Source organism: Agelaius phoeniceus, chromosome 4 (assembly GCF_051311805.1).
Source record: "Agelaius phoeniceus isolate bAgePho1 chromosome 4, bAgePho1.hap1, whole genome shotgun sequence".
In the NCBI taxonomy this organism is placed as follows: Eukaryota; Metazoa; Chordata; class Aves; order Passeriformes; family Icteridae; genus Agelaius; species Agelaius phoeniceus.
In genome coordinates this window covers 29,452,047-29,477,162 of record NC_135268.1, presented here as the reverse complement: position 1 = coordinate 29,477,162, position 25,116 = coordinate 29,452,047, and the positions used below count along the sequence as shown (strand labels likewise).

Here is a 25,116-nt window from a genome sequence, read left to right as displayed (position 1 = left end):
AAATAGTTGTACCTTCCTACAGCAAGGAAATACATCAAAAACAGTATCTCCTTTGAAGCTGTAAAACTTGCTTAAAAATCAGTGTAAAAAGTAACTTACTGGAGAATAACAACAATTCCTTCAAAGCAAAGTGGTGATTGAAATGGAATGTATTTTTTAATGAATTTCCCTGTGCTCATCTTACAACAGATTAGTAATGAGTAGATGAATTGTTTATTTCAGAAGAACTCATATATATATAAGCATGATTTTAGAAAGTCCACACACAACAGATTGTGGTAAGAATTTGTATATTTTATTATCATTTCATTCCATCCAACTGCACACAAAGAAATCATTCAAATTATGAAGAAAGCATACTGGAATGTTGATTTTAGCAGGTTTTTTTCCTAAATTCTCCTTTGTAAGACTAAAGAACTGATTTTTAAAGGGGTTATATGGGAAACTTAAGTATAAAACTTTATTATTTTCATAGAATACAGAAAACTTGAACATTTTTAAAGTACTCAATGTTTCTAAAATATTATGGAGTTGATAAACAGTCATAAATTTAACACAGGTTCCCTCTAATTAAAAAAAAGTGGTTCTCAAAATAAATCAACAATTCCCTAGTGCATTTATAAAGAGAAAAGATCAAAAGCAGGAACTGGTATCTCTCCTTCCAGTGTTAATTAGTAATTAAAAATCTTAGCTTCATTAGTACCTACTCTGAAATGGTTTGATTTTTTTTTTCTTTTTTTTGATGGGGAATGAAGATGTTACACAGACAAATCCTGCAACAAAAGTCATAAAAATTAACCAGTTTTGAAACTGCTTGCCTTCATCACAGTTAAAAAACTATATGAAACTGTATTATTTTCTTTTAAATACACATCTTCCTTGTAGACCTCAGCTTTCAGTTGGTCTGGAGTTGCATGTAGCTGCATGTATTGCATAATTCTACTGGCCAAGTAACACCCTTCCTCTATGACAGTTCAGATATGTCTGATAATTTTAAGTAGAAATAAAAATATTAGCATAATTTTTTTGGCATCACACAGAAGCTGACAGCTCCTACTATTTGGTTCAACTGCAAGTCCTAAAGAAGAACTTCCTGTATTTGGGGCAAGAGGGACAGGATGGGCCTTGCCACTGTTTCAAAACCAAGTAGATGAAATGAATGTCCCTGTATGGATTTCAAGTGTCTTCCATTTGCAATTTGCTTGATGTCTCCACTCCTGATTCCGTCCTCAGAGCTCGATATTTTCTGCATACAAGGTGATCAGCAGGATAGCAGTAAACCCTGTGAGCAAACCAGCATTCTGAATGAGGAAGAACGTCAGATCCGTCTTTCGTCCCGTCACTTTCTCCCGCAGCATATCGTTCATCTCTGGGAACTGAAAAAATAGGCTATTTTTAGGTAAGTATTGCCATCTCGTGGTAGCATGCTTAATTTAAGGCATTAAGAAGTGAACCATATTGCTACTTTGGACTGAATATTAGAACTAACGGGGGTGAAAGCAGTCACAGGAAAATATCACCCTAATTACCCTGAAAAACCACTCCACCAAGGATGGTAAGATGAAACGATGTTTTGTTCCTCTCTACTGTGGCTTCATCTGGCTGAGTCTCATGCAAATTTTCCCTTGATTCTAGCACACTCCTAGGTTCCAATTGCTGGTCTACATGTTGCAGCTAAGAGCAGCTGCCCTTGTATTGCTAAATGTTTTGTTTCTTCCTTCACTGCTATAAAGAGAAATCCTTGTTTGGGAAACAGAACATTAGGATTCTTCTGCTTCATCTAAAGGAAAATGAAGTGAAGATGAAAACACGGGCAACCCATCAGAAATCAGAAACCTTTCACATGTGGAAGGTCTGGTGGGCTTGTCAGGTCAAGCAAGGAAGAAGAGGAAGACAATTGGTGTGAAACTGGTGGTAACAGATGCAATATGACATTACAGTGCCATGAAGGGATTCTTCATTGCATAATATATGTCTTAGTGGTATAAACACAAGAGCAAAGGGTGACTGATCTGCTGCTAACTGCAGAAACAAAGATACTGCCCCTGGAGCCAGTGGAGGTGATGGCAGAAGAGCACAGGTATCAAGTTCCCTGCATGGGATGATTCAGAGTATGTGTTAGCTGCAGGTAAAGTCAGCTATGGTGGCTTTTGAGAAACAAGCCTTAAAGTATTCTCCTGTTCTGCTGAGAATAGTACAACCAGAATACAATGAAGAGAGTTTATTTCAGCCCTAGTCAGGAAGCCTTCAGGCTGGGTAACTCCAAAACTGTATCTTTCTTTGATCTCACAATACAAAAACAGCTATTGAAGGTACTGCAATTCTTGAAGAACAGGCTAAGGTTAGCGGGAAGAGCCCAAAGTTTCCCAGAAATGGTTCCAGAGCTCCGTCACACTCTTGCACAACAGGGCAAAACCAGATTAACTTCATGCCATACAGCAAGGCTCATCTGTGCACACACCTCAGCATACATTCCCACCTGCCCACAGCCTCCCCACTCAGAGATCCTATTGGCAGAGGTTGGACTATGCCAATACTGGCAGAAAAAAGAGCAGCGAAAAGAAAAGGAGGAAGGCATGACATTCCAGTTACTCCTACCTGCTTCTGGACAAGCAAACCAGAAGTGTGTGAAAATCGTAAGAAAGTAGAAAGCCAGATCTCTGTACAGAGCACTTCAATACCCTATTTCAGACTTTTCAGGGGGAAGAAAAATTCAGATAGGTAACTGATACAGTCCAAAAACCTATAAAAAGAAAGAGAGGAGGGTACAGGGAGAGAGACAGATAGAGAGGAACAGAGAGAACAGAACAACAGATACAAAGAAAAGAATGTTACCTACTTTGATGGATTTAATAAAAAACTTGAGTCACTATAAATTTATGCCATGAATTTTACACATCAGAGTTCAGTGCATTACTATTCATTATATGAGTGAAGCTAAACAAAAAGCATTAGCAATTAAGGTACTGCAAGCGTATGAAATAAATTACTTACATTGTTTATAACTCTAACAACATATTAAATCCTATAATATTACCTGAACTATAACAGTATTTAATTAAATAGTCACTATAAATATATGACAGTTCTAAATGCACATGGAACCAAACTGGGGTCTCAAATCTTTTCAGATTTGAGCCTCACTCTTCCAGTTCTGCACTCAAATGGATTCTCACGTGGCAGATGTAAACACCTTTGCACCTGTTGCATCTGTTCTTACAACACTGACTTAAACATAATAAAACTTAAAACTCTTGAAAGATCTCTCTCATTTTGAGACAAAACATCATTGTAAGAGGAAATTATGGAATATTGCTAAATAACTGTGAATCCAATGTCTAAATATTATCTGGATTTTAGCACAATTTCTTTTCCTTATATCTTCTAGCATATTTTGAAAAATAAATGGTAGACAGACTATTCTGAATAGAACTCAGCAAAATTTTTTGTCTGAACCAGGAAAATGAGGCTGGCACTCTTTGATTTAAATCAGGACAGAATTTAAATCAAGTTTTTCATTATCACTGTGGTTACACAACACCTTTCATTCAACTCAAAATTTAATATTTAACTTTATTCTCTTTACCTTTCTTGCTTTTCCCTCACAACGTGGTTTAAATAGACAAACAAACCTTTTAAAATAATGAGGTGAAATAATGTGACACTTTAAAATGCTGAAACAAAGTGTTTATACCCTTTTTACTCTGATTAAACCAGGCCAAATTCATGAAAGGCTTGTCTCTGTCTAAAACCCCTTTTCAATAATCATATGATGAGGTGAAAGGCTTTAGTGTTTCATGAATAAACATAACTTGTTATGGATAGGTGAGGCTTTATGAAGCCTTACCTGTCGGTAACAATAATTATCTGTGCACCTCCATTAAGGGTTTAAGTGATGATATTCTATTATTATTATTGTTATTATTATTATTAGTCACTGGCAGGAGAAGGAGAAAATACTAAATTCTGCTGGAGAGACTTAGAGGAGTACATGATTTTTTTTCAGAGAAATAAATAACTGAAAATGCAATTATATCTCACCATATCTGCCAGAGAGATGTACAGGAACATTCCACCAGCTATAGCAAAGATGATGTTAGGAGCAAAGTTGTTTCCTACTAATATTCCAAAGGCCAACCCGATGTAACAAGAACATGCAGATAGGAAATTGAAAAACAGAGCCTGCCGAGTACTCATTCCTGCATTAAGCAAGATGACAAAATCCCCTAAAAGAATAAAAAAAGAGAAAACCATATTCAGAAAATGACATTGTGGTTATTCTGATGTCAAAAGAAGCCTGAAGACATTATTTGTACACACATTATAACCTTTGTTGTTTTTCTCCATTCAAATAGGTGATGAGGATTTCCCTTCAAAACTAAGGAAATTGAAATATTCTAAATAATTAGTGATGCAAGATTGAGACAAGAGCATAGGAACACACCACTACCTATGATGATTTCTGGGTTTTAAATTAATTAATACAACACTGTATGCACCATATATAAACAGGATAATTAGTACCTGTCCAATATATGCTCCCAGCTTCCACCCACCTGCACTTGGGAACTTCCTGTGCCAGATGTGTGTTTTGGTGCTTGGTAACTTTTTGATGAATATTTTTTCTATTAATTTGTCTAAACTTTCTTTCAACCACTGCCAACTTTACGCCAACACAACCACCTACAACAGAGATTTCCACAGCAAACAACATGTGCAATGAAGTTTCTTACCCAGTTCATGAGGAAACTCTTCACACAAGATGGCTATGGAGGTACTGAGCCCTTGAAGCAGAGACAAAGTGAAAGAAGCCCCAATAGCCAAGCCATCTATGAAATTATGTACGGCATCACTCAGTGTCACCATCCAAGCAATGGTCCCAATCTTTGACAGTGGACGCCCCTTAAGACACTTGCATAAGCTGCTTTGGGTGGCTCCTTCCTGAAAAAAAAAAATAATAATAAAACAATTACAATTACACAAAGCGCTGAATAAAGAAGTCAATGAATCACACTTCTGTCCTTAATTGAATGCCAAATATAAACTCAAGCACTGCTGCATATAGAGACCAAATTGCTTTGTCCAAGAAGCAAATGGCACAGCAGAAGCACCAAATGTTTTCTGTTTCAACAAGGTGACGTACAGGACTCAATCTCCCTTCTGACTGCAAAGTGTCACCTGGATGCCCTTCAGCTGAGACAGGAAGCAATTCAGGTCACAGTGGTCTGAATGTCTCTCTGGAGTCTCTGTCAGATAAAGATGGTCCCAAGCCTCCTCTGCCACCTCTACATAAGCATGTACAGTCAGAAGGATCTGATCTCAGTGATTGGTAGCATCTGTATTTAAAACAACTGGCACCACATCATGGTCTCAGAGACATACACAGCTACCACAGGAACAGAATTCTATCTACATTACATATATGATGTGTCTATACTGTAGAATGTGTCCACAGTATAGACATATTCAGACATTACATAAAGTTTATTTCTAATTTTGGGCAATGATAGTCAAGTCCAGCTATTCAAATTAATTTCTACAAAGTGAATGTTTAATAAAAACAGCAGTGGCTAATTTTGACTGCACAATTAAAGACTCAGAGCATGAAATCAACAGGCTAATATAAAACTGCAGTGCACATACCCTCCAGGGATCTCACTAATTCTCCCCAGAAGTGGAAGTAATTTATACATGTGGTGCCATGAAATAATGAAAAACTTGAACACACATAGAAGGAACTGCCATTTTAACTGCAAGCACAAACTAAGCTCCCCTAAAAGTTCTTGGTCACCCATTTGATGAATTTCTATACACACATACTGTCTTTACAGAATATTTGCAAGCATTATACTATTTCCCCCATTAAAAAAAATTGCTTATATAGCATTAACTAGTGCTTACTTACTGGAAAATATAAGCAGTAATATATACTGCTAGTCTCTCACAGTAATATATACTGTGTCTCTACTGCCTAGAGACACACACAGCACGGAATCACAGATTAGTTAAGGTTGCAAGAGACCACAGTGGCTCATCTGGTCCAACATCCCTCCTCAAGCACATGGCACAGGATTGCATCCAGGCAGTTCTTGGATGTCTCTAATGAGAAACTCTCTAATGAGTCCATAGCCTCTCTGAGCAATCTGTTCCAGTGCTCAGCCACCTGCACAGTAAAGAAGTTCTTCCTCATGCTCAGGTGGAACTTTCTGTGCATCAGTTTCTGCCTGTTGTCTCTTGTCCTATTGCTGTGCATCACTGAGCAGAGCCTGGCTCCATCCCCTTCACACCCTCCCTTCAGATACTCACAGACATTGATGGGCTGCCTTCTCTGTTGTCTCTTCTCAAGGCTGAACAGACCCAGCTCCCTCAGCCTTTCCTTTTGAGAGATGCTCCAGCCCCCTCATCGCCCTTGTGGCCTCTGCTGGACCTGCCCCAGGAGCTCCATGTCCCTCTTGTGCTGAGGAGCCCAGAACTGGACACAGCACTCCAGATGTGCCTCACCAGGGCTGGGCAGAGGGGCAGGATCACATCCCTCAACCTGCTGGCAATGCTCTTCCCAATGCACCCCAGGATGCCACTGGCCTTCTTGGTCACAAGGACACAACTGGCTCATGGACACTCATGGACACTCATGGACACACCAAGACACCCAGATCTTTCTCTGCAGAGCTGCTTCCAACGAGTCAGCCCCCAGCCTGTGCTGGTGCCTGGGGTTATTCCTTCCCAGGTGCAGGACCCTGCATTTTCCTTTGCTGGATTTCAGGAGGTTCTGCTCTGCCCATCTCTCCAACCTGTTGAAGCCCTTCTGAAGGGGTATTGGCCAGTCCTCACAGATTTGTGTCATCAGTGAACTGCTCAGGAGGCAAGTTCACCAAGTCCTTGATGAATAGGTTAAACAATAAAGGGCCCAGTATTGAACCCTGGGGGACACCACTAGTGAGAGGCCTCCAATGACACCCTGACCCACTGAGATCTGCTATTCAGCCAGTTCTCAATAAACCTCACTGTCCACTCATCCATTCCACACTTCCTGAGTTTGCCTGTGAGGATGTTGTGAGACACACTGTCTAAAGCATTGTTTAAGTTAAGGCAGGCAATATCCACTGCTCTCCCCTGAACCACACACATCTCCATTTCTTGAAGTATAAGGGTATAGAGGAACATCTCCTTCTCCTTAGGAAAAGGCCAAAGAGTATTTCAATAAATTTCCTTTAGCTATTAAAAAAAAAACATTGCAAACTGGTTTAGTTTTGCCATATGCAAATGCTACCAGGCAAACCGATTTTTTAACTACAAGGAAATAAAATGATCAATAAGTCCTTGCAAAATCTTTCAGAATAGAGCTATAAGGTCCGACACTTGATTTGCTCACAGGCCTCTTATCTGATTACATTCTTGTATTTAAGAGCTGCCCTGGGACAGGACAAAAGTTCAGGTCAGGAATTTCTGAGTCAGGTGCCTGTTGTACTGCCTGGAACTCATAGATAATGAAGCCTTGGTTGAGAAGTGCCAAAACCACCACAAAGCAGCCCCTATTCAGTCTACAGGAAGTTCTGAAATTACACTTTTATGATGCAAAAATGAGCAATGGTATCAAAAAGTCAGGAGTTTCCCTGCTGATTCAAACACATAGGTTTTAGATTTGTATTACACACTTACCTTTAGTTTTTGAAGACTTTCCTCTCAACATTTCCTCTAACACAAGCAGCACCAATCATTTTTTTGAGATTATTAATTTGTACCTGTACTATTTCTGTTTGAGATAGGATCACTTACAAGTAATAGATCTCTCTCGTAATCCATGAAGACAAGCTGAATGTCACTTTAAGTAAGAAGTATTACAAAGCAAGCCACCCAAAATACACGAGTATAAGAAAACCCAAATGCAATTAGCAAAGCTCTTCCACCAATTCATCCAGCTTCCTGAGGTAAAGATCTGTTCTCTAATTTTTTCTGTTCCCTGGTGACCATCCTTCAAGTAGACTATAAACAAGAGGAAGAATTGTTTTGTAGACCATCCTGATTTCTGCCTAAAGCACATCATCTTTCTTGCACATGTTTCTAGCTTCACTGAAGAAAGGGAGTTTGATCTAATGCACAAATTTTCTTTTTAAATAATTCACCCATTTTTTCCACCAAAAAGAAAATTTAAAGTAATTGCAATTAATTTAGAGTACCAGTATTGATTTACTTCTAAAAATTACTTTATTGATTCAAACTTCCAAAATGCAGAAACAACCATAGTTTATAAACTAGCAATCAGTTTCTGAGACACCTTTGTTTTCCATCTATATCTATATATATATATATATGGCTATCTGCCATTTACGTTTACTGTGTTGCTCTGAAGTATCATAATTCTTACATGTAATCCATTTTAAATAATGTCTTGACAACTTCTCTAACTTATATAAAGTACAGTGAAATTGCCTTTCTGGATATACATTCTGAAGTTTACTAGATCATGTATCCAGTAGAGATAGATGAACTAGTAATACATATTCTTCATGCTTAAGATAAAGGAGACTACTGACAAAATACCCTAGAACACATAGGATTCCAAAGCAAAAAATTAGCAATGTCTATCTCCTCTGGACTACTTCCATTTTCTCATGGTAGTTTAGCATACATCAAAAGAGATGCCAGCTAAAGAGCTCTGTAATACCCAGCTGGACTATCAGGTTTCATTTTTATTAATTATTAGTGCAGTTCTACATTATTTGTATCTCCCCATTTATGGTAAACCAAAGACATCCTTGATATTTATGCTCTTCTAAACACAGGAGACTTTTAAAAAGTAATGGCCTCTCCTTCACTCCCAAACTTAAGAAATTATACAGAGACACTCTCATTTCATCTTACGATATCTCAGATTACTATTTCATCTTACGATATCTCAGATTACAATAGTGATCACTATTGCCATTTCCAATGCATGCCTGATTCCCTCAGACATGAACCAGACACGTCCTCTGGAAGAGCCCACAGGACCAAGAAGGAATCCTGACACTGCCACCAGGCAATAAATAAAGGCACTGTAAAGTTTTGCTGTACAACTCTAACCGTGTGCACTCAAGAACACAGATGTTTCAGCAATTTGTCTCTGAAATAACTTTCTTTCAAAGTTTCTGCTGTCAAGCCATATTTCAATGCATAGATACAAACTTTGAGTAGAGCACAAAGGTTTCCAAGGTTGCACTTACTGCTGCAAGTGAAAACAGAAAGTAGGTGACTAATTAAACATTTACTCTGACAGTCAATTTCTTCTGGCATCAAAGGAGAGAATATAGCTGGATCCCCATGGCTGAAAACAGCTACCACACCTTAGCACAATCAGGCTTCAAATTCCCTCTTTAAAGCCTTCATTTTGATTTCTGACTACTCTGTATTTGCCCTCTTTAACAAGCTGTTGATTATGAGGACACATTAAAATTCTCTTGGGTACACATTAGCTTATGCCAAATGGTTTTGCCTTAAATAGTACATTCTTGTAAAGTTGAATGCATCCCTACCCTCCTGTCATTACCCAAACTGCCCTAAAGCACCTTGGCCACATTGGCCCTCCCCTGACCCAGCCCTTCAAACCTCACTGGAGGAGGACAAGAGCAACAATGGCTTTTTTGTTGCTACACAATATCACACAACCATTAAGTTGGACCTCTAAGGCCATTGAGTCCAACCATTAACCTAATTAACCAAGTTCACCACTAATCCATATCCCTAAGGAACACCTCTAAGCACCTTTTAAACACCTCCAGAGATGCTGATTCCACCACTTCCCCAGGCAATCTGTTCCTGGGCTTCACAACCCTTTCCATGAAGAACTTTTTCCTAATATCCAGTCTAAACCTCCCCTGGTACAACTTGAGGCCGTTTCCTCTCGTCCTGTCACTTAATATTGGAAAGAAGACACCGACCCCCAGGTGGCACAACCTCCTTTCAGACAGAGAGTGATAAGGTCCCCCCCAAGCCCCTTTACTCCAGGCTAAACAATCCCAGCTCCCTCAGCTGCTCCTCAAAGGGCCCATGCTCCAACTCTTTCACCAGCTTTGTTGCCCTACTTTGGAGATGCTCCCGCACCTCAAGGTCTTTCTTGTAGAGAGAGACTTGAAACTGGACACAGGATTCAAGGTGCAGCCTCAGCAGTGCCACAGGGGAATGATCACTTCCCTAGTCCTGCTGGCTGAACTGTTTCTGTCTCTGCAGAGAGTGGAGGCTTCTTTTACTTGTTTTATAAATCTATGAAATAAAACTTAGGGACACTCATAATACTAATTCCCTCATGGTGCCCATGTAATTTTAGTAATTAAGCATGTTTCTTCTAGTTTTTAAGGTGTTCAGAATCCACCACACTTCATGACATTTCTAGGGTAAGGACAAGTACAATTTTGGTGTTTTAAACCGTGTGCATCGAATGCCCTGTGAGCCTGCAGCGTCAGTGCAGAGCTCCCAGCTTTTCTCCTGGTTGTTAGAGACTGCTTCTGGCTTGCCCTCCTGCTTGCTCCTCTCTGCTCCCCACAACTTACTTAACTGGCTAATAAAAATACTTATTAAAAATACTTAACTGGCAAACCAAAAATCTCTGCTATGGAAAAAAGTCTGCCTTAAGACATGTAATTTTTTTTTACTATTTTTTTGTTGTTTTTTTTTTTTTAATAAGGCACAGTACTGGTCCTCCTTGCACAATACTGCTCCTCTCTACACGTGGAAAAAGACTAAAGAAGCACAAAACTTCCTCTTCCTACTTCCATTTTCTTCTCAGACAGAAGGAAGTTGCCTTTGCAGTATGAAAACAAACACAAAGAAACACAGAGAACAAATCTGAAAGACAATAATACTTAAACCAGGAGGAGTGGCTTCTGTCTCAACATATCACCTCTGTGATTCCCACAGTATCCAAATACACTGTGTTATCACAAGCAGTGCTCACAATATACAGCCTGAAAGTTACTGTGCTAGTTTTTCTCTTTAATCATTGATTGGTAGAGCCAGGCTCTCACACTTAATAGCTTTATGTATTCAGGAACAAAATACGGATCATTTTGTATGATCAACGTTATCACAACAGTAAAACACACCACTGCTCTTTAAGCAAAACAGTAACAACAAAACCAAAATTAGCCAAATTAAATACAAGTTCAAATCTGATTAGATACATCTCTCTGTCCAGCCCATTGCAGCACTGATATAACACAGCCCTTTCTGTTGGATACAGAGTGCATCATTCAGCTTTTTCAATCTTGCCCCAAAGCTTGCCCTTGTATTTTTTTCATAGGGTTCAACCAAATTATAAGCTGTAATTCTACAAAAACTAGACAAAAGTAATAAAAATTCATATTAACCCTTCTCTTAGATATGCTTATATAATTGGCAGGGAAAAAATAAATAAATAGTCACCATTTTCATACCTGTGCTGAGATCACACTGATGCTGTCAAAACCAAGATTTCCATTGCTTTCTATGACAGCTGAATTTGCATAACATGTGCCCCCATTGCTGGACGATGGTGGTTTGGGTGAGTTAGTCTTATCCTGAGAATGATTCTCTTCTCCATTTTCAAAGTAGTTGTGGCCAGTCTAGGTGAAAAATAAACAAGTAGGTAGCTAATTAAGACAAAAGCAAAATAGCAATGTAAGAAAATAAAGACAAAAAGGAAAAGGTGGGTAGGAGATCATATTCATGCTGCCTTGCTTTCCATACCAAGTGATTGCTGAAATGAGCAGCAGTGAACATTTAATTTTTTTAATTAACTCCAAGCATATAACATAAGTTCCTAACTTATCTCTTACTTTTAGCTAATCAGAAAACATGGGAGACTTTTCACTTCTGGACCTTTATGTAGAACCTCCCAAGCCAACCTGATCAAAAGTGATCAACATTTGCTGGTTATTCATGGTTGCTTGTCAAATAGAGCTCATTAGCCTTTGTCAGTTTACATAATTAAAGAAAAACAAATTCATTTTTTCTGTTTCTAGCTATTGCAAACAAGGGACAGTTGATCATCATAATTTTCAGTATCAGCAACACTTAGTATCAGCACCACTCAAGAGAGCACACAGAAGACAAGTACTCTGACACAGGGGTGAAAAGTAGAGCCCTGGGCAAGAGGAGACAACTGCACTGTTCACTGAGCAGGTCTGTGTACCAGAGCTTGGGGAAACACAGAGCTGAAGTTACTGAACACCAGAGTCAGGCCCTATCAGTGCAGCTGCACTTTGCAGATGACCAAGAAGGTGTATTTGTCACACTGATTTCTCCTGCCCAAGGAGGAGCTCCACGGGCAGACTTCATTCTCTCCACCTCTTATATATTTCCATGTTTTTCTGATGCATTTAGCTACCACAGCAACAACTTGGCTCTGGAGAGCAACTGGAGTATATACTAAAGAGAGCAGACCACACTCACATCTGGATTCCATTCCCAAAGCTGCCTGCTTGTAACTCCCTCAAGAAAGGGAGATTTCTTGCCCTATTCATATGGGTTTTAAACAGATATATCAGAACACACAGTAAGGCTGAATTCCTCAGATAAAATAGGAAAAAACCTCACATTTCATGCATCTAGCAAGTATCTCACAAAGTATGACAGGTACTTTTAGGCAAGGCTCATTCAGTTAGTGATAGGTTTCATTACCTTGTTATAGAGCTTTAGTATCACTTTAAGAATCCTTTCCACAAAGAAGAGAATGTAGAATCCACCAAACACAGCAACAGCCTTCTCAACATAGTTATCTACTTTTGGGTCAAACCCAAATGCCTAATAGTGAAGAAAAAAGCAATGCAAATTAGTCTGTAATCTTAGTACATTTCCAGAAAAACAAACACACGTCACACTGCACAGATACCCCTCTATTACAAAAACCGTCTCTAGATCAACCACCAGTTTCCATGAGCAGAAGTTGTACAAGATTCTGGTAGCATTACATTTTTTAAACTTGGGCAAAATGTTAACAGTGTAGCCTATTAAAGTTCACTACAACTTTATCCAGTGTATTTCTCTTTTTGTTTAGAGGCAGAATAGCCCTTGGTCGTTCCCAATGAACAAGAAGACATAGTTCTTTAGAAACTAGTATGCAAACCTGTAATGATTTGTATCATTATATTATCAAATAATATAATGGTATATAATAATTATATATATCATTATTATTATCAAATAATTATTCTCCTTGCTTACCTCTGGAATGAGCTGGAAAATTGCATTAGAAAAGAGAGTACCAATGGCCAAGCCCACAAAGTAAGTTAAAACCTTGGGGAAATATGACTTCTTTAAGAAAGGAGTTAAAATCAATCCCAGAAGTGATGCCAAGTTAATGATAGACACAGCCAGGAACCCAAATCCCCAAACTGTGGACAAAAAAAGAGAAATACAAAATATTTTAGTATAACACCCACTTCAGTCTGCTTGTGATTTCTCTAATTGCTAAACTGGCACAAACTAGTAAAAGAGTCATTCCTTGGTTGAAATTAAAACTCACAAATATAAAATTCTTAAAATGCATAGGCAGTTAAGATGCATACCTGCAGAAAGGAAATATCTGAAAATATTTTCTGGGACAACCATATATTAAAAATGGAAACCATGCTAGTAGAATATATGGGCTAACCGAACTGCTGGTAATGTAAATGAAGTCTCTCTACAGTCAATGAAGAGTAAAAATTAAGGCTTAGGCCAATAGTTGAAGCAGCTATAGCACAGAGAAAAGACAAAACTTCTTACTAGTCCCATAGTCAGATCCAATTGACATTTACTTCTAAGAAACTCCATGACAACTCCAGTTGTCTTGGCTGTACCAGATATAAAAATCCTTCCTGATAACGGATGACTCCTTCAAATCACCGAGGTGATATCTCAGTTCCTAACCCTCCTCCCTCCTCCTGTCATTCAAAGAAATTTTGATGGCTGAAAATGCTGCCCATCACTGTTTTTCAACAGGTGAGGTGAGAGACATCTGATAGTTGAGATAATTTTAATAGAGAAATGAAAGTGCATTTAAAAAGAGGTTCTAGGTTTAAAAACAAGGATATGTGATTTAGGTATGCAATGGCAAAAACCTTTCCTAAGAATCAGTAAATGCAGCAGGGTTCAGCATAATTTTGTTTCCCTCACCATAAGCATAATCTCAGATATTTAGTGTTCAGGAACCAGAACTTGCACAAAACCATACCATAATTATTCTGGAGCCTGAATTATAGGTTGGAGAGGTGTGGTGTGGTTGTTGCTGCTCGTAAGCACTCACAAAGTTGTGCCTCTATAAGGAACATTTTTTTCCCTAGTGACATCTCAAATCCCTATGAGTAGAGGGAAAAACCTTAAAAGTTGTGCTAAAGAGGTCTACAAGGGTGGCCCAAGTAATGCCACAGAACTATGAAGTAATCCAAACAGACAGAGAGTTTGTCTTTAAAAATTAACCACAAAAAATAATCAATGCCAACACAATGTTGCCTAGATGAGAACAGTTTCATATAATCCAAAAAGTTGCATCATTATAAGCTTGTATGTATGTAGGAAAGTCACCACAAATTCCTCTCTGCATAGCAGAAACTAAGAGATCAGATTATGGTCTGATATTATTTCCTGGAACACAATTGGCAAACACACTAAGCTAAATTCCTCACCTGCAACTGGGATACTCTACTCTGTACAGTGTCACAATGTTTTTATAAAATGAATTTCATATCATGTCAAGAAGAGAAAGCATTAGAAATATTCAAAGCATTTGCAGATGTATCAATGCCAATTACAACACTTATTTGCCAATTTTAAGAGAGCCACACAGAGAGAGGGAAAAACAACTAGATATAGGTAGATTCACTAAGCTACATAGATTAATTTTTATTAAACTAAATGACAATTAAGATTGTAACTATATTTTTGAAATCAAATTTATAATAAACAGGTTTCCAGTGTTATCATGAGTCAGAAAACACTGTCTAAATTTGGGATTACTACATATGTACGAGAGTATTTTAGTTTTGTGCATGGACATCTACCCATATTCTGTGCAAAAATATACATTTTTAACTGAGCTGAAAAAATTCCAAGACAACCACTGTTGGCAAAGTTCCTGCATTAAGGACTGTATTTCACAATATTATGTGCCTTAAAATGGTTTTATTCACTAGGACTCCATCCACACTAGTCTTTTCATGAGTCCACACATCTCAGAAAGCTGGGTAGTCTGACTTTATGTACCAGAGCAGGGCACTCAGATGCAGTGCTAATTCTTTCCCTGAGATGGATGACTCAGTCAGTTTTTGCTAACTGCTATTATTCTTTCTGTCTTTAAACTGTAGCCTCAATAAAGAGACAACCAAGATACCCAAAGGCACAAGAAATCCAAAAAATAAAACTGCAGGAGTGCAAGTAAGATGCCCTCCTTAGAACACTGCTGCCCAGCATTGATCCTTGTAAGAACAGGCAGGCTCAGGCTCTTCCTTAACCTTGTCCAGGTATGAAGAGGAAGTGAGTGCATGAATACCTTTCTGAAGAAGTCAGGCAGAGGACACAGAAGGTGTTTGTCTTGGACATGAGGAATGCCACTGGGCAGTTTCAGCTGTTTGATACCTCTCTATACCCCTCCCTATTATCTTTCAAAGAAGCAAGCAAGGGGAGGAGCTGAGTGTGCCCAAAGATCAGATAGTTTTACAAATCCCAGGACAAAAGACATTAAAACCTGTTGCCTTCCAACTTCTACTCTGCTTTGGCATCACTTATTTTTTATTCAGAGTAGCTGCTCCTAAAGCTCATTGGACTGGTTTCTTCTGCATGTCTTGTCCATTAGTATTTTGGAATACACTTTATTATTAAGAGAGTGGTGGTCCCTGGGGAGAAAATTCACATAGGCACAGCTGGAAACAGGCATGAAGGATTTTGGTCCATGGGCAGTAATTGAAATCATCTGGGCTCAATGCTACTGACAGATTCACTTTGTGATGGGGTGGGGGTGTAAATCAACAGCTGCATTGGGCACTGGGCCTTTCTAGGAATCTCTGTTCAAACAGGTACCACCATGTGTCGCAGTGGTTTAAAATGCCCTAACCATGGGCCTGCAGATTTCTTGTGCTGCAGCCAAGGGAGGGGCAGGGAGAAGGCTGCCTTGCTTATCTGGCTATCAGACATTGCTTCTGAGCTGGACATTGCTTCTGAGCTGGCCAGATAAAAGAAAAGCAAGAGGGATGGTTTAAGTAGCCTAGGAGGTTAACTGTAGGTCAAGGATTCCATGTTCAAGCTATTTAACCAGCACCCCCTCCCAAAAAAAAGAAAAAGAAAAAAAAAAGAGAACAGATCCTACTCTCCAATACAGATCTAATGGTCTTCTTGGTAATATGTCTGCATATGATAAAAGCAATCTAGAGCAGTCATGCTAAATTGGTGCCATGGTTTCAGTGATTACTCAATCAGAATTCCAATCTTTCATTGACACAACAAAACACAACTATGTTTTATAAAGATGATCACCTATATTAATCAGAATGTTATTAATACTAGTATTTCAAAAGTTACAAAAAGCACTTCCGTATCTCTTCTTATGAATACTGACATTAGGCACTATTAATCCAACATCCTAACTTTTAACATTAATTCAGTTGATTCCCTTGGAACAGTAAGTTAATTGGGAATACTGACTTGAATTATATCCGATCTTTTTTAGTGCAATAAGTGATTTCTTTAATGAGATAAATATTCCCTGTCCAATGCTTTTTACTGCACTGTACAGTTCTGTGCACAATAAATACAGAAATAAGAGTGAGAAAAAGAGGGAGAAGATTAGGGCTACTTAACCATGTAACAATCTTCCTCCTGGAGGGGTCATCACAGAATATGACATGAAAGCAGGAGTCAGAATTTGGAAAGAATATGAGTATTTTTCCTCAGTAAACCAGTCACTGGCTTACCTGACAGTCCCCCTGCAAATAACTCCATTCAAATGTAGCCCAAGTAATTCTAACTCTACCTGCCTCCATCCAGGCAGATTCCACCAAGTTCAATTTCCCATTGCAAACCACCTGCACAAACTTCCCTTCTTTACACTCATCTTTTCTTCTATTAACCAGCTATAAGTACGAGTCCTTATGTTTCAAAGTATAAACCATTATCCAAACAAAACAAGTCAGAAAGACTCTTCCTTATGCGGGCAAAATATTCCATAACCTTCTAGTCAGTTCTTTCACCTTTCCTACAGCATTTTAAATAGATCACTGTCAAGAGATACCAATTTTGTTTGGATAGTCTGCTGACCTAAACCAGCAGTTTATGTTCCCACTTTGGAACCATATCTTCCCAAACAAGACATTCCTGTTATTTATAGATAAATGCTTACTGTTCCTCTAAGAAAACCCCACTCCAGTCCCAGCATTAATGCAAGTAATAGTAACGAACCTTGCAAAGAATGTGGTTTAGATGTGTCCACAAAGCTTTCCTGATGGTCACATGGGTGAAAAATTAGCTGTTGCAAAACTGCAGGACATATTGTAGAGAAGCTGGAATTTGATATGTAACTGTCATTCGGTATCCCATGCAAAGAAAAGATTTCTTCACTAGTCAAGCACTGAAATTAAAAGGGATTTTGACAACTTAACACATTAATGCAAACCAAAAAAAAAAAAAGACATACAGTGAGAAATCCAAGAATTACAACATGGAAGTAATGTAATGCATTTTCAGGAAAGTCTACACAATGTACATCGTGCATGAAAATACTGTGATTGCTTGATATGAAGCAGAAATGATTCAAAGTACTTTAAGTTAGATAAATCACAAATCAATAAACCCCTTACTTAGGAGACAACTGGAGATCTTTTGCCCTGAGAACTCAGACAGTTAAACCTCATAATATATTTGGAAAAATAGCTTCAAAGTAATTAAAACCCAATGTAATTACAAAATAATTAAATTTAAGAGCAGACTAGATACAGTTAAAATCTCAGTAACAGAGTGTGCCAGAAAAGGACTGGTAATTCAGTGACAGCTTATTCATGTAAGTGACCACTTGTACTTTACAACAACACTTCTTATTTATCTCCCCAAATTAACTCCTTAAAAATGGTCTAAAGCCAAACATTTTTCATTCCTCTTACAGCAGTAACTCTTGAGAGCAAACATTGTCTTGTAAAACCACGAGATAAATTCCTGCTTGGGATCTTCACTTTGCCTTTAGCACAGGACATAACAGTGTCTGATGGGTCAACAATAAATATACTCAGCAGTGCTAAACCAGGCCAGGGGCAAGGCAAGGCTGGTTCCTCTGTTTGTCATTTTCAACCAAAAAGATAAAATACAAACCACAAAGTATCATAAAAGATACATCTACAGAAAAAAATTTGAGTTTTTTTATGTGAAATGTTCCAAACTGCTGAAATCTTTCATCTAACGCTTTCTGTTCATTTACATTCTTTATTTCCTACAATAATAAGGGAAAACATTCTTTTTCTGGGTGTATACAATAGTTTTGTGCAGTTATTGCTGCACAATAAACACATACCAGGGTTGAGTCTCAAGACCAAAGAAATCAAATGTTTTCTTCTATTTGAGACATCAATTCCAGCATAACTCTCCCTGTAGCAAATCTCAGTATGATTGCAAGCAGAGAGCACTGGAAGCCTTAGCAAAATAAACACAAACGGTCACTCCCTGCTCGTCTCAGTTTTTGCAACCTTCAGATTACACAGCATGTCTCCAATAATTCAACATTATTATTTTTAAGGCAATTAAAAATCTCCTAGAGATAAGCCAGAGTGATTCCAAGTCATTTATTTCATCAGAACTGCTTCCACTCCTGTGAATAAATATTTTTCTCACTGTCCAAAAGGTGAAAGGCATGTACTCATCACCAGAACGTGACTCTTTGATTTGCTTGGATGAAGAGAACATGCAGGCTAATTCAAATGATTTCAGCTAAATTACATCCAGGATATTTCTGTCCTTCCTCTTTAACTCCGCCAGTCTAGCAGAGTACTCAGGCACATGCTTGAACTTAAACCTAAGTGCAAATTTTGTTAAGGCCATGAGACCCCAAAGATTCAAATATACAGAAGCAAAGTGCATATAATTTCATCTTTCAATGTCAATGCTAATGTCAAATAAATATCACATATAAAATAAATAGAGCTTTATAAAAGAAGATGGATTTTTGCTTTAAAACATGTTGCTCTTTTTAACCTACATGAAAGTGAATAAAGAAATCATCACTGAACATACAGTCTTTAACAGGCCAATACACAAACCACTGGAGCTTTCTAAACTGCCTATGTGTCTAATCATTTTACTGTTAACTCTGCATTTTGGAATAATACAACATACATGGCTAATATGCCCACAGCAAAACAAAGGGAGGATAGTTGTGGTCTACAGAATAGTTCCTGTATGGTGCTTATTTACCAGCTCACGGAGCCATTTCTGGACATCTGTGGTTAGAAAACTGAGCCAGTAAGAGCTGAGAATTTGCACCATAACTATCTCTGAAAGAAATCACCTTTAACTATTTCATTCCTAAGATACAGAATAGAGTATTAGCATTTTAAAATACCAATACATTGGTATTAACATTAATTCACAAAAATCCAAACAATGTTGTGGGAAGGAAAACAGATAATGGAGAGAAACTAAATGAGACACAGCATAAATTAATACATCTGACAATTGTAACCTTGCCTACACACAAACATGGAGGTGAGAAATACCATCATAGAAGAGCTCTTTCATGTGAAATTGAGAAACAGCATTGTTTTAATTACTATTATTATTTTGATCAGGGACAAACCCAGAGGATAATGATTCTTATAAATGATTCATTGTTATAAGTCACCTCATACTCTCAGTAAACTCCTACATACATCCAAGAGCTAAAAAGCAAGCTTGCATGAGTTCACCAGCACAATTAAAGGATTAATTAAAAGACTGAATCTTTTAGAAGCCTTGGACTGGAGCAAGGCATGTTTTGCACACTGCAAAACTCTGCATTTATCTTTTCAGGATAAATAAATGTATTAACACAGCCACATTGCTGTAAAAACATAAGATATTTAATTTGTAAGACTGATGGACCATCTCATCAGAGAGAAAATTTAGCCTCATGGAACAGGGGACTGAAAATGATGTCCTGACTCACCAAACCTGCTGTTGTGTCTGTCCCCTGCTGTGCAGCAAGACCTTATCACAGTGATAAGGTGAGAGGATTTCCTGTAATGTGACTGTCACCGAGAGTTTAGTAAACAATTGCAAAAAATATATAACAAAACTAATCATCCCTGAACTGTTAAAAAGTAACTTTAAAAATGCTTTAATGAAAACTGGGGAGAAGCTTAATCATAGATTTCACACAGTTACAGAATACTGAGACTTAGAAAAAATTAAACTATGAACTAGGTTATTCAAACAGATGTTTACTTTTACCCTGGTAAGCCTCTCCCAAAAATGATCAAACAATATGGGATTCCTCTAACTGGAGAAATTAACTGGAGAAATTAACAAAAAATGCTACAGTAATAACTACCTTTTAAAGGCATCAGTCTCTTCTGTGATCTGCTGTGTTCTTATCATTGCTCTACCTCTTTTATCTGTAGCATTCCACATGTGGAGCACTAAAATACTGAGCAGCATCCTGCACTGCAATTTCTAGATGTTGCCAGATTAAATGCCAGCCCAGCCCACCCTAGGGCTGAGCAGTGGGTCCCACAGTAGCAACTGCAAACAATAAATGCAGTGAATGCCTATTTAACAAGGCTTCTTTTCCCTGCCTATTTTTTAACTTAGTCTGAGCATGCATAAGGCAAAATAGTGACATACAGCTCTGCCTTCCTCAGCTTACTTGCAAGAAATGAAAGCATCTAATGCTGATGTGGTAACACCTTTGTGTCACTTAGGACAGGTAAAAAACTGGATGATGCAGATGATCATCCCTTCAATAAGCAGCACTCCATGAGAAAGAGTCAGATGGAGCTGCCCAAATGCACTCGTGTGCTTTAGGGATTTCACACACCCTGCAACATGGGCAAGCCTGGGAGCTGAAAACTGTCCACAAATACTGAAATTTACTGAAAATATTGTAGAAATAAGACACTTAATGGGTACAATAGCTAAGCCTATTTAGCATCTCACTGGCCAGGCAACATCAGGTCATGGTGTTGGATGAAGACCCTAACTCTGTCACTCTTGTCTCCATTCTTTCAAAAGGACAAGTTGTAACTAGTAAAAAACTACCCCAAAAATCCTCAAATCAAAGAACACACTAGCCTGGTTCTAGTCTAGCTACAAAACTTACTTGATTTTAACTCATCCTGAGATAAAAGGTAATTATATCTGATTACAAATATTAATTTTAAAAAGAAATTAAATTTTGTCAAAATGTTTTGTTTAAAAAATAAAATGCATTACATTAAAACACAGGACTCAGGTATACCATCTAGACTGGCATAAATACAGATTTATGAAAGCCAAAGAAGGAAATAGGAGCATGATTTTAGCACCTACCAATTACATCAAAGCATTAAAAAAAGCTGAAATTAACAAGGCTTCTTTCCAATACCCATTTACCTTCCAGGCATTTTTTGACCAAAAATTCTGAGCATGTCATTTATTCCTTTGGCACGCACGTGTATGGCTGCCATACTACAATGAATTCAGTGATAGAAGATCAAGTATGGTTTCATGGTTTTTACAACTTGCTAATAATGTAAAATACAGAGCAAATAACAAACCATCATATCTATTAGGCTGCAATTGCTAATTTAACCCCTATTAGTATGACTAAAATGTGTGGCAATTCCACAGTAAAATGTGAAAAAAACAGCACTGCTCAGTGTTTGTGCTTGCTCAATTAGCACTTATTTGTCTGACAAGGAGTCTTAGCTTACATATTAAGAAAAGGTGATAACAGAAAAATTGAAGAGCAAAGAAAATATTAACACAAAATAAAAATAATTATAGAAGTGCATGATGAAAGCAAAAAGAGACCAAAAGCAGAAGAAATTGGTGACAGTTAAATCCAAAATTCAAAAAGGGTGCTCAAAAAATCCAGGTTTTTTCTTCTACATTAAAAAATCAGCATCTTTACAGACATCATAGGACACAAGTTGCCACAAACACCTACACAACTATACACACAAACACTATCACCAACAAATTAAATAATTTTTTTAATTCTCCCTTTTCAAGTCAACCTGGTATCAAAAGAAAACAGAAATCAAGCAAGCAAGCAAGCAATTAATCTTCTTCTGGCTTACACACCCAGACTTTCAATCTTTAAGAAAATGGATGCGCTTCTTGTGGATCTTTTCATGAGATTAATAGGCTTACCAAAATAGTTGTGAATGAGACATTAAAACCAAACACTAACACTGGGATAAAATTACAGAGACTGCTCCTTCCTGCCAAGTGCTTTATCACCTGTCCCTTACAGACCAGCTCTCCACCAAAAATGCCTTCAGGCTTGGGATGAGGGACTCTCTGAAGAGCAGGGGTATGTTATCTTGATTCAAAGAAAAGCCTGGGAGTCATCCCACTAAGTCTGGACACAGAAGTTAAGAACTGAAAGCCTAAGATAAACCTTCTGCCCTCCTACAGTCAGGAACTTAAGCAGCCTGAATGGATTCTGATGCCTTGAGGAAGACCTGGATCACTCTCCAGAGGTATTCACTTTCCTCTGTTGAGAATCAGTAGAGCTTAGGCCTCTAATGCCTTCCAACACCCAAACTTGTATTAGGCCACTTCATGTCTTCTGTCATAACCAGCAGATGTTGAATTATCAACTTGTAAGCACAAAGACTCATGGTGTCTAAAAAAGGATTTAAGTGGTGTGAGTCTGCATTTGCATGTGCCACCTGCCCAAAGTCATGGACATACCTGACATCCATGAGGGATCAAAATGCACTTGCTTTAATGGCTCAAGCTGACGGAGCAGCCATAAGGCTAATTTTAAGAAGGAATGCAAGTAACTCAGAAAAAAGTAGTTTTCATTTCAAAAATCATTTCACTATGATACCCTAGATATAATTCAACGTGAACATAATTAGAACACGCCTGTAAAAAGAACTGTTTCAGTTAAACTTCAAGTTACTTATGAGGGACATGCATTCATAGTAATAAGAAAGAGCATTACTCTTTTTTTTTCCATCTGTAGCCTGTGTACGAGAGCTACGTGCTTTTGCAGACAGAAAACCTGAAGGACTGAAGAATCTACTCATTTCTATGGCCTTTTAAAAGAAAGCTGCTTTTCATAGCCATAGTCAACACTGCTAACTTGTACTTAGCATGTGTGGCTGAGAATGTTTATATTTGTAACACACTGAGTTGGAACAGTGACCAGTTTGTGAGATTTGAAAGCAGCAACTCCTACAAACATTGCTATGCTTATACTGAATACTACATTGATTTCAGGGCAATTAAGTCCCAATTAAACCTTTCTAAAACAAAGAGAGCTTATTCAAAGTTTGTCTCCTTCACAGAAAAAGCAGAAAAGCTTTTAACTCCACGTTAAAAAACGATTCTCAAGGTCTCTAGAGCCATCCCTCCTCTGTTTCTTAGGGAGTAGAATCAAACCAGATAAAACAGTCATTTGGCTTTCCTTTCATTTTTGTGACTTTGTGCCTCTGATTTCTGAGCATATGGAAATCTCAAAATTTCCCTTCAAGGAAACAAATTCAGTCCAGGATGGTCCAGGTAAGTGAAATTACACAGATTTTAAAGTACCAGACAGATCTGAGTTTCTGATGGTGACATTAAACAGAGCACAAATGTTTTAAAGAGAAGTAATATTCCAGTGATATCCAGACAGTAAATTAAATATCAGTTTAAAAAGCTTTTGGTAGATTAATCGACAGGTGTACACTTTGCACTCAACTTAGATAAAAGATGTGAAAATGTCTGAAAAAGTTTCTTTACACAAGCAGACCTGTTGTTATAACCGAGATTTTGCTGCCTCATGACAACCATATTTCAACAGCTCCTGAAGATTTGCTTATTCAGCTCTCGGAGGGAAACACTAGCTGTTCTCACACACTCCGTGCAGTTGGACAGATGCTATTTCACCGCGAAAAGAGACAGTTTGAGAGCCGAGCTACGAGGAGGGAGAGCCAATCCCGGGGCAGCCCGTGCGGCAGCAGCTCCCTGAGGCACGGCAGCTTCTCCCGCTGCCCTCACCGGCGCGCCGGCACCTCTGCCCGCAACCGAGCCCCGAGCCCAGCAGACATTTGCTCCCTCCCGCCTTCCCTCCCTCCTTCCCTCCCGGCTTCACCGTGAGGAAACACGAGGGCGGCGAGACTTAGACACTACGGAGCTGCCCAGCCGGCCCGGCGCGCTGGCTCCGGGACGTTTCCAGCCCGGCCGCGGCCGCGGTGCCGGTACCTGGTTGTGGTGCAGGTGGGCGAGCGGCAGCGCCGAGCCCAGGGCGGGCGCGGCGCCCAGGCGCTGTAGCAGCTCCGAGAGCTGCCCCGCCGACAGGCTGTTGTTGGCCCCGAAGACGCGCAGCACATCGTCGGCGAAGCTCGTCGAGCTGTCCGGCCCCGGGCCAACCCCGGACTGCCTCTCCATCCCGGCGGGACGCGGCGAGTGTGGCGGATGGCGCAGCCCCGCCGCGCCGCCCTGGCCCCTGCCCACGGGCTCCGCGGGGCGGGAGCGGGGCCCGCCCGCTCGGCCCCTCCCCGGGGGGCGTACTGGGGACGCGGGGCGGGCGGCGGCGCCGCGGAGCTCCCGGCGGGGCGCGGGGCCGTCGCTCGGTGCCCGCCGCGCCGTCGGGCCAGGCCGCTGACCGAGTGCTCGCTGAGCCCCGCCGCCCGGGGGCTGAGGGCAGCCACGGGCTCCCCGCCACCCTGTGTCACCACAAAAGGTGGCGCGGGGCCCTCCGAGATCGGCCCACGCGCGGGCAGCTGCGGAGGATGCAAAACTCCCGGTTGCCACCGGCCCCGGCCCAGGGGCCAAGAGTCACACAAGCATCAGAGTCATGGCCCCCGCTGCCGTTCTCAGACACAGCCCCAGCCTGCCCGTCTGCCCCTCACCCAGCCGCCCTGACCCTCTGCATGGCAGAAGGGATAACGCAGGCCAAGGTCCAGGCCCAGGCAGGTGCTGCACACACCTCACCAGCACTATCTCCTGAGCCCAGGCTCCTGGACCTTGGAATGA

The 25,116-nt window shown here is 39.6% G+C and overlaps 1 protein-coding gene across 2 annotated transcripts; it reads right to left on the bottom strand.

Annotated features, from left to right (window-relative positions):
- Positions 1 to 273: 273 nt before the first annotated feature.
- SLC39A8 (solute carrier family 39 member 8) lies at positions 274 to 24,848 on the bottom strand. Of its 2 annotated transcripts, XR_013182057.1 has the most exons (9): positions 24,343 to 24,848; positions 17,383 to 17,551; positions 13,177 to 13,346; positions 12,634 to 12,756; positions 11,409 to 11,576; positions 4,734 to 4,941; positions 4,042 to 4,226; positions 2,599 to 2,743; positions 1,241 to 1,376 (listed from the first exon to the last, which is right to left on the bottom strand). XR_013182057.1 is itself a non-coding variant. In XM_054633823.2 (8 exons), the coding sequence occupies exons 1-8, from the start codon at positions 24,526 to 24,528 to the stop codon at positions 1,230 to 1,232; spliced, it is 1,356 nt and encodes a 451-aa protein (XP_054489798.2). In that variant the 5' UTR covers positions 24,529 to 24,848; the 3' UTR covers positions 274 to 1,229. The 2 variants fall into 2 exon arrangements, 1 of the variants encoding a protein (XP_054489798.2); XM_054633823.2 differs by lacking the exon at positions 2,599 to 2,743 and having other exon boundaries at positions 274 to 1,376.
- Between the last annotated feature and the right edge of the window lie 268 nt (positions 24,849 to 25,116).

Bases quoted from the DNA above. Each gene is read 5' to 3' on its own strand.
- SLC39A8 (XM_054633823.2), bottom strand. From the start codon at position 24,528: ATGGAGAGGCAGTCCGGGGTTGGCCCGGGGCCGGACAGCTCGACGAGC. The intron at 17,552-24,342 runs GTACCGGCACCG...TTTTAATTTCAG, and splicing joins CCCACCTGCACCACAACCAG to TGCTTGACTAGTGAAGAAAT. The intron at 4,942-11,408 runs GTATGAAAATGG...TTTTTTTTTCAG, and splicing joins TCAGTGTGATCTCAGCACAG to GAAGGAGCCACCCAAAGCAG.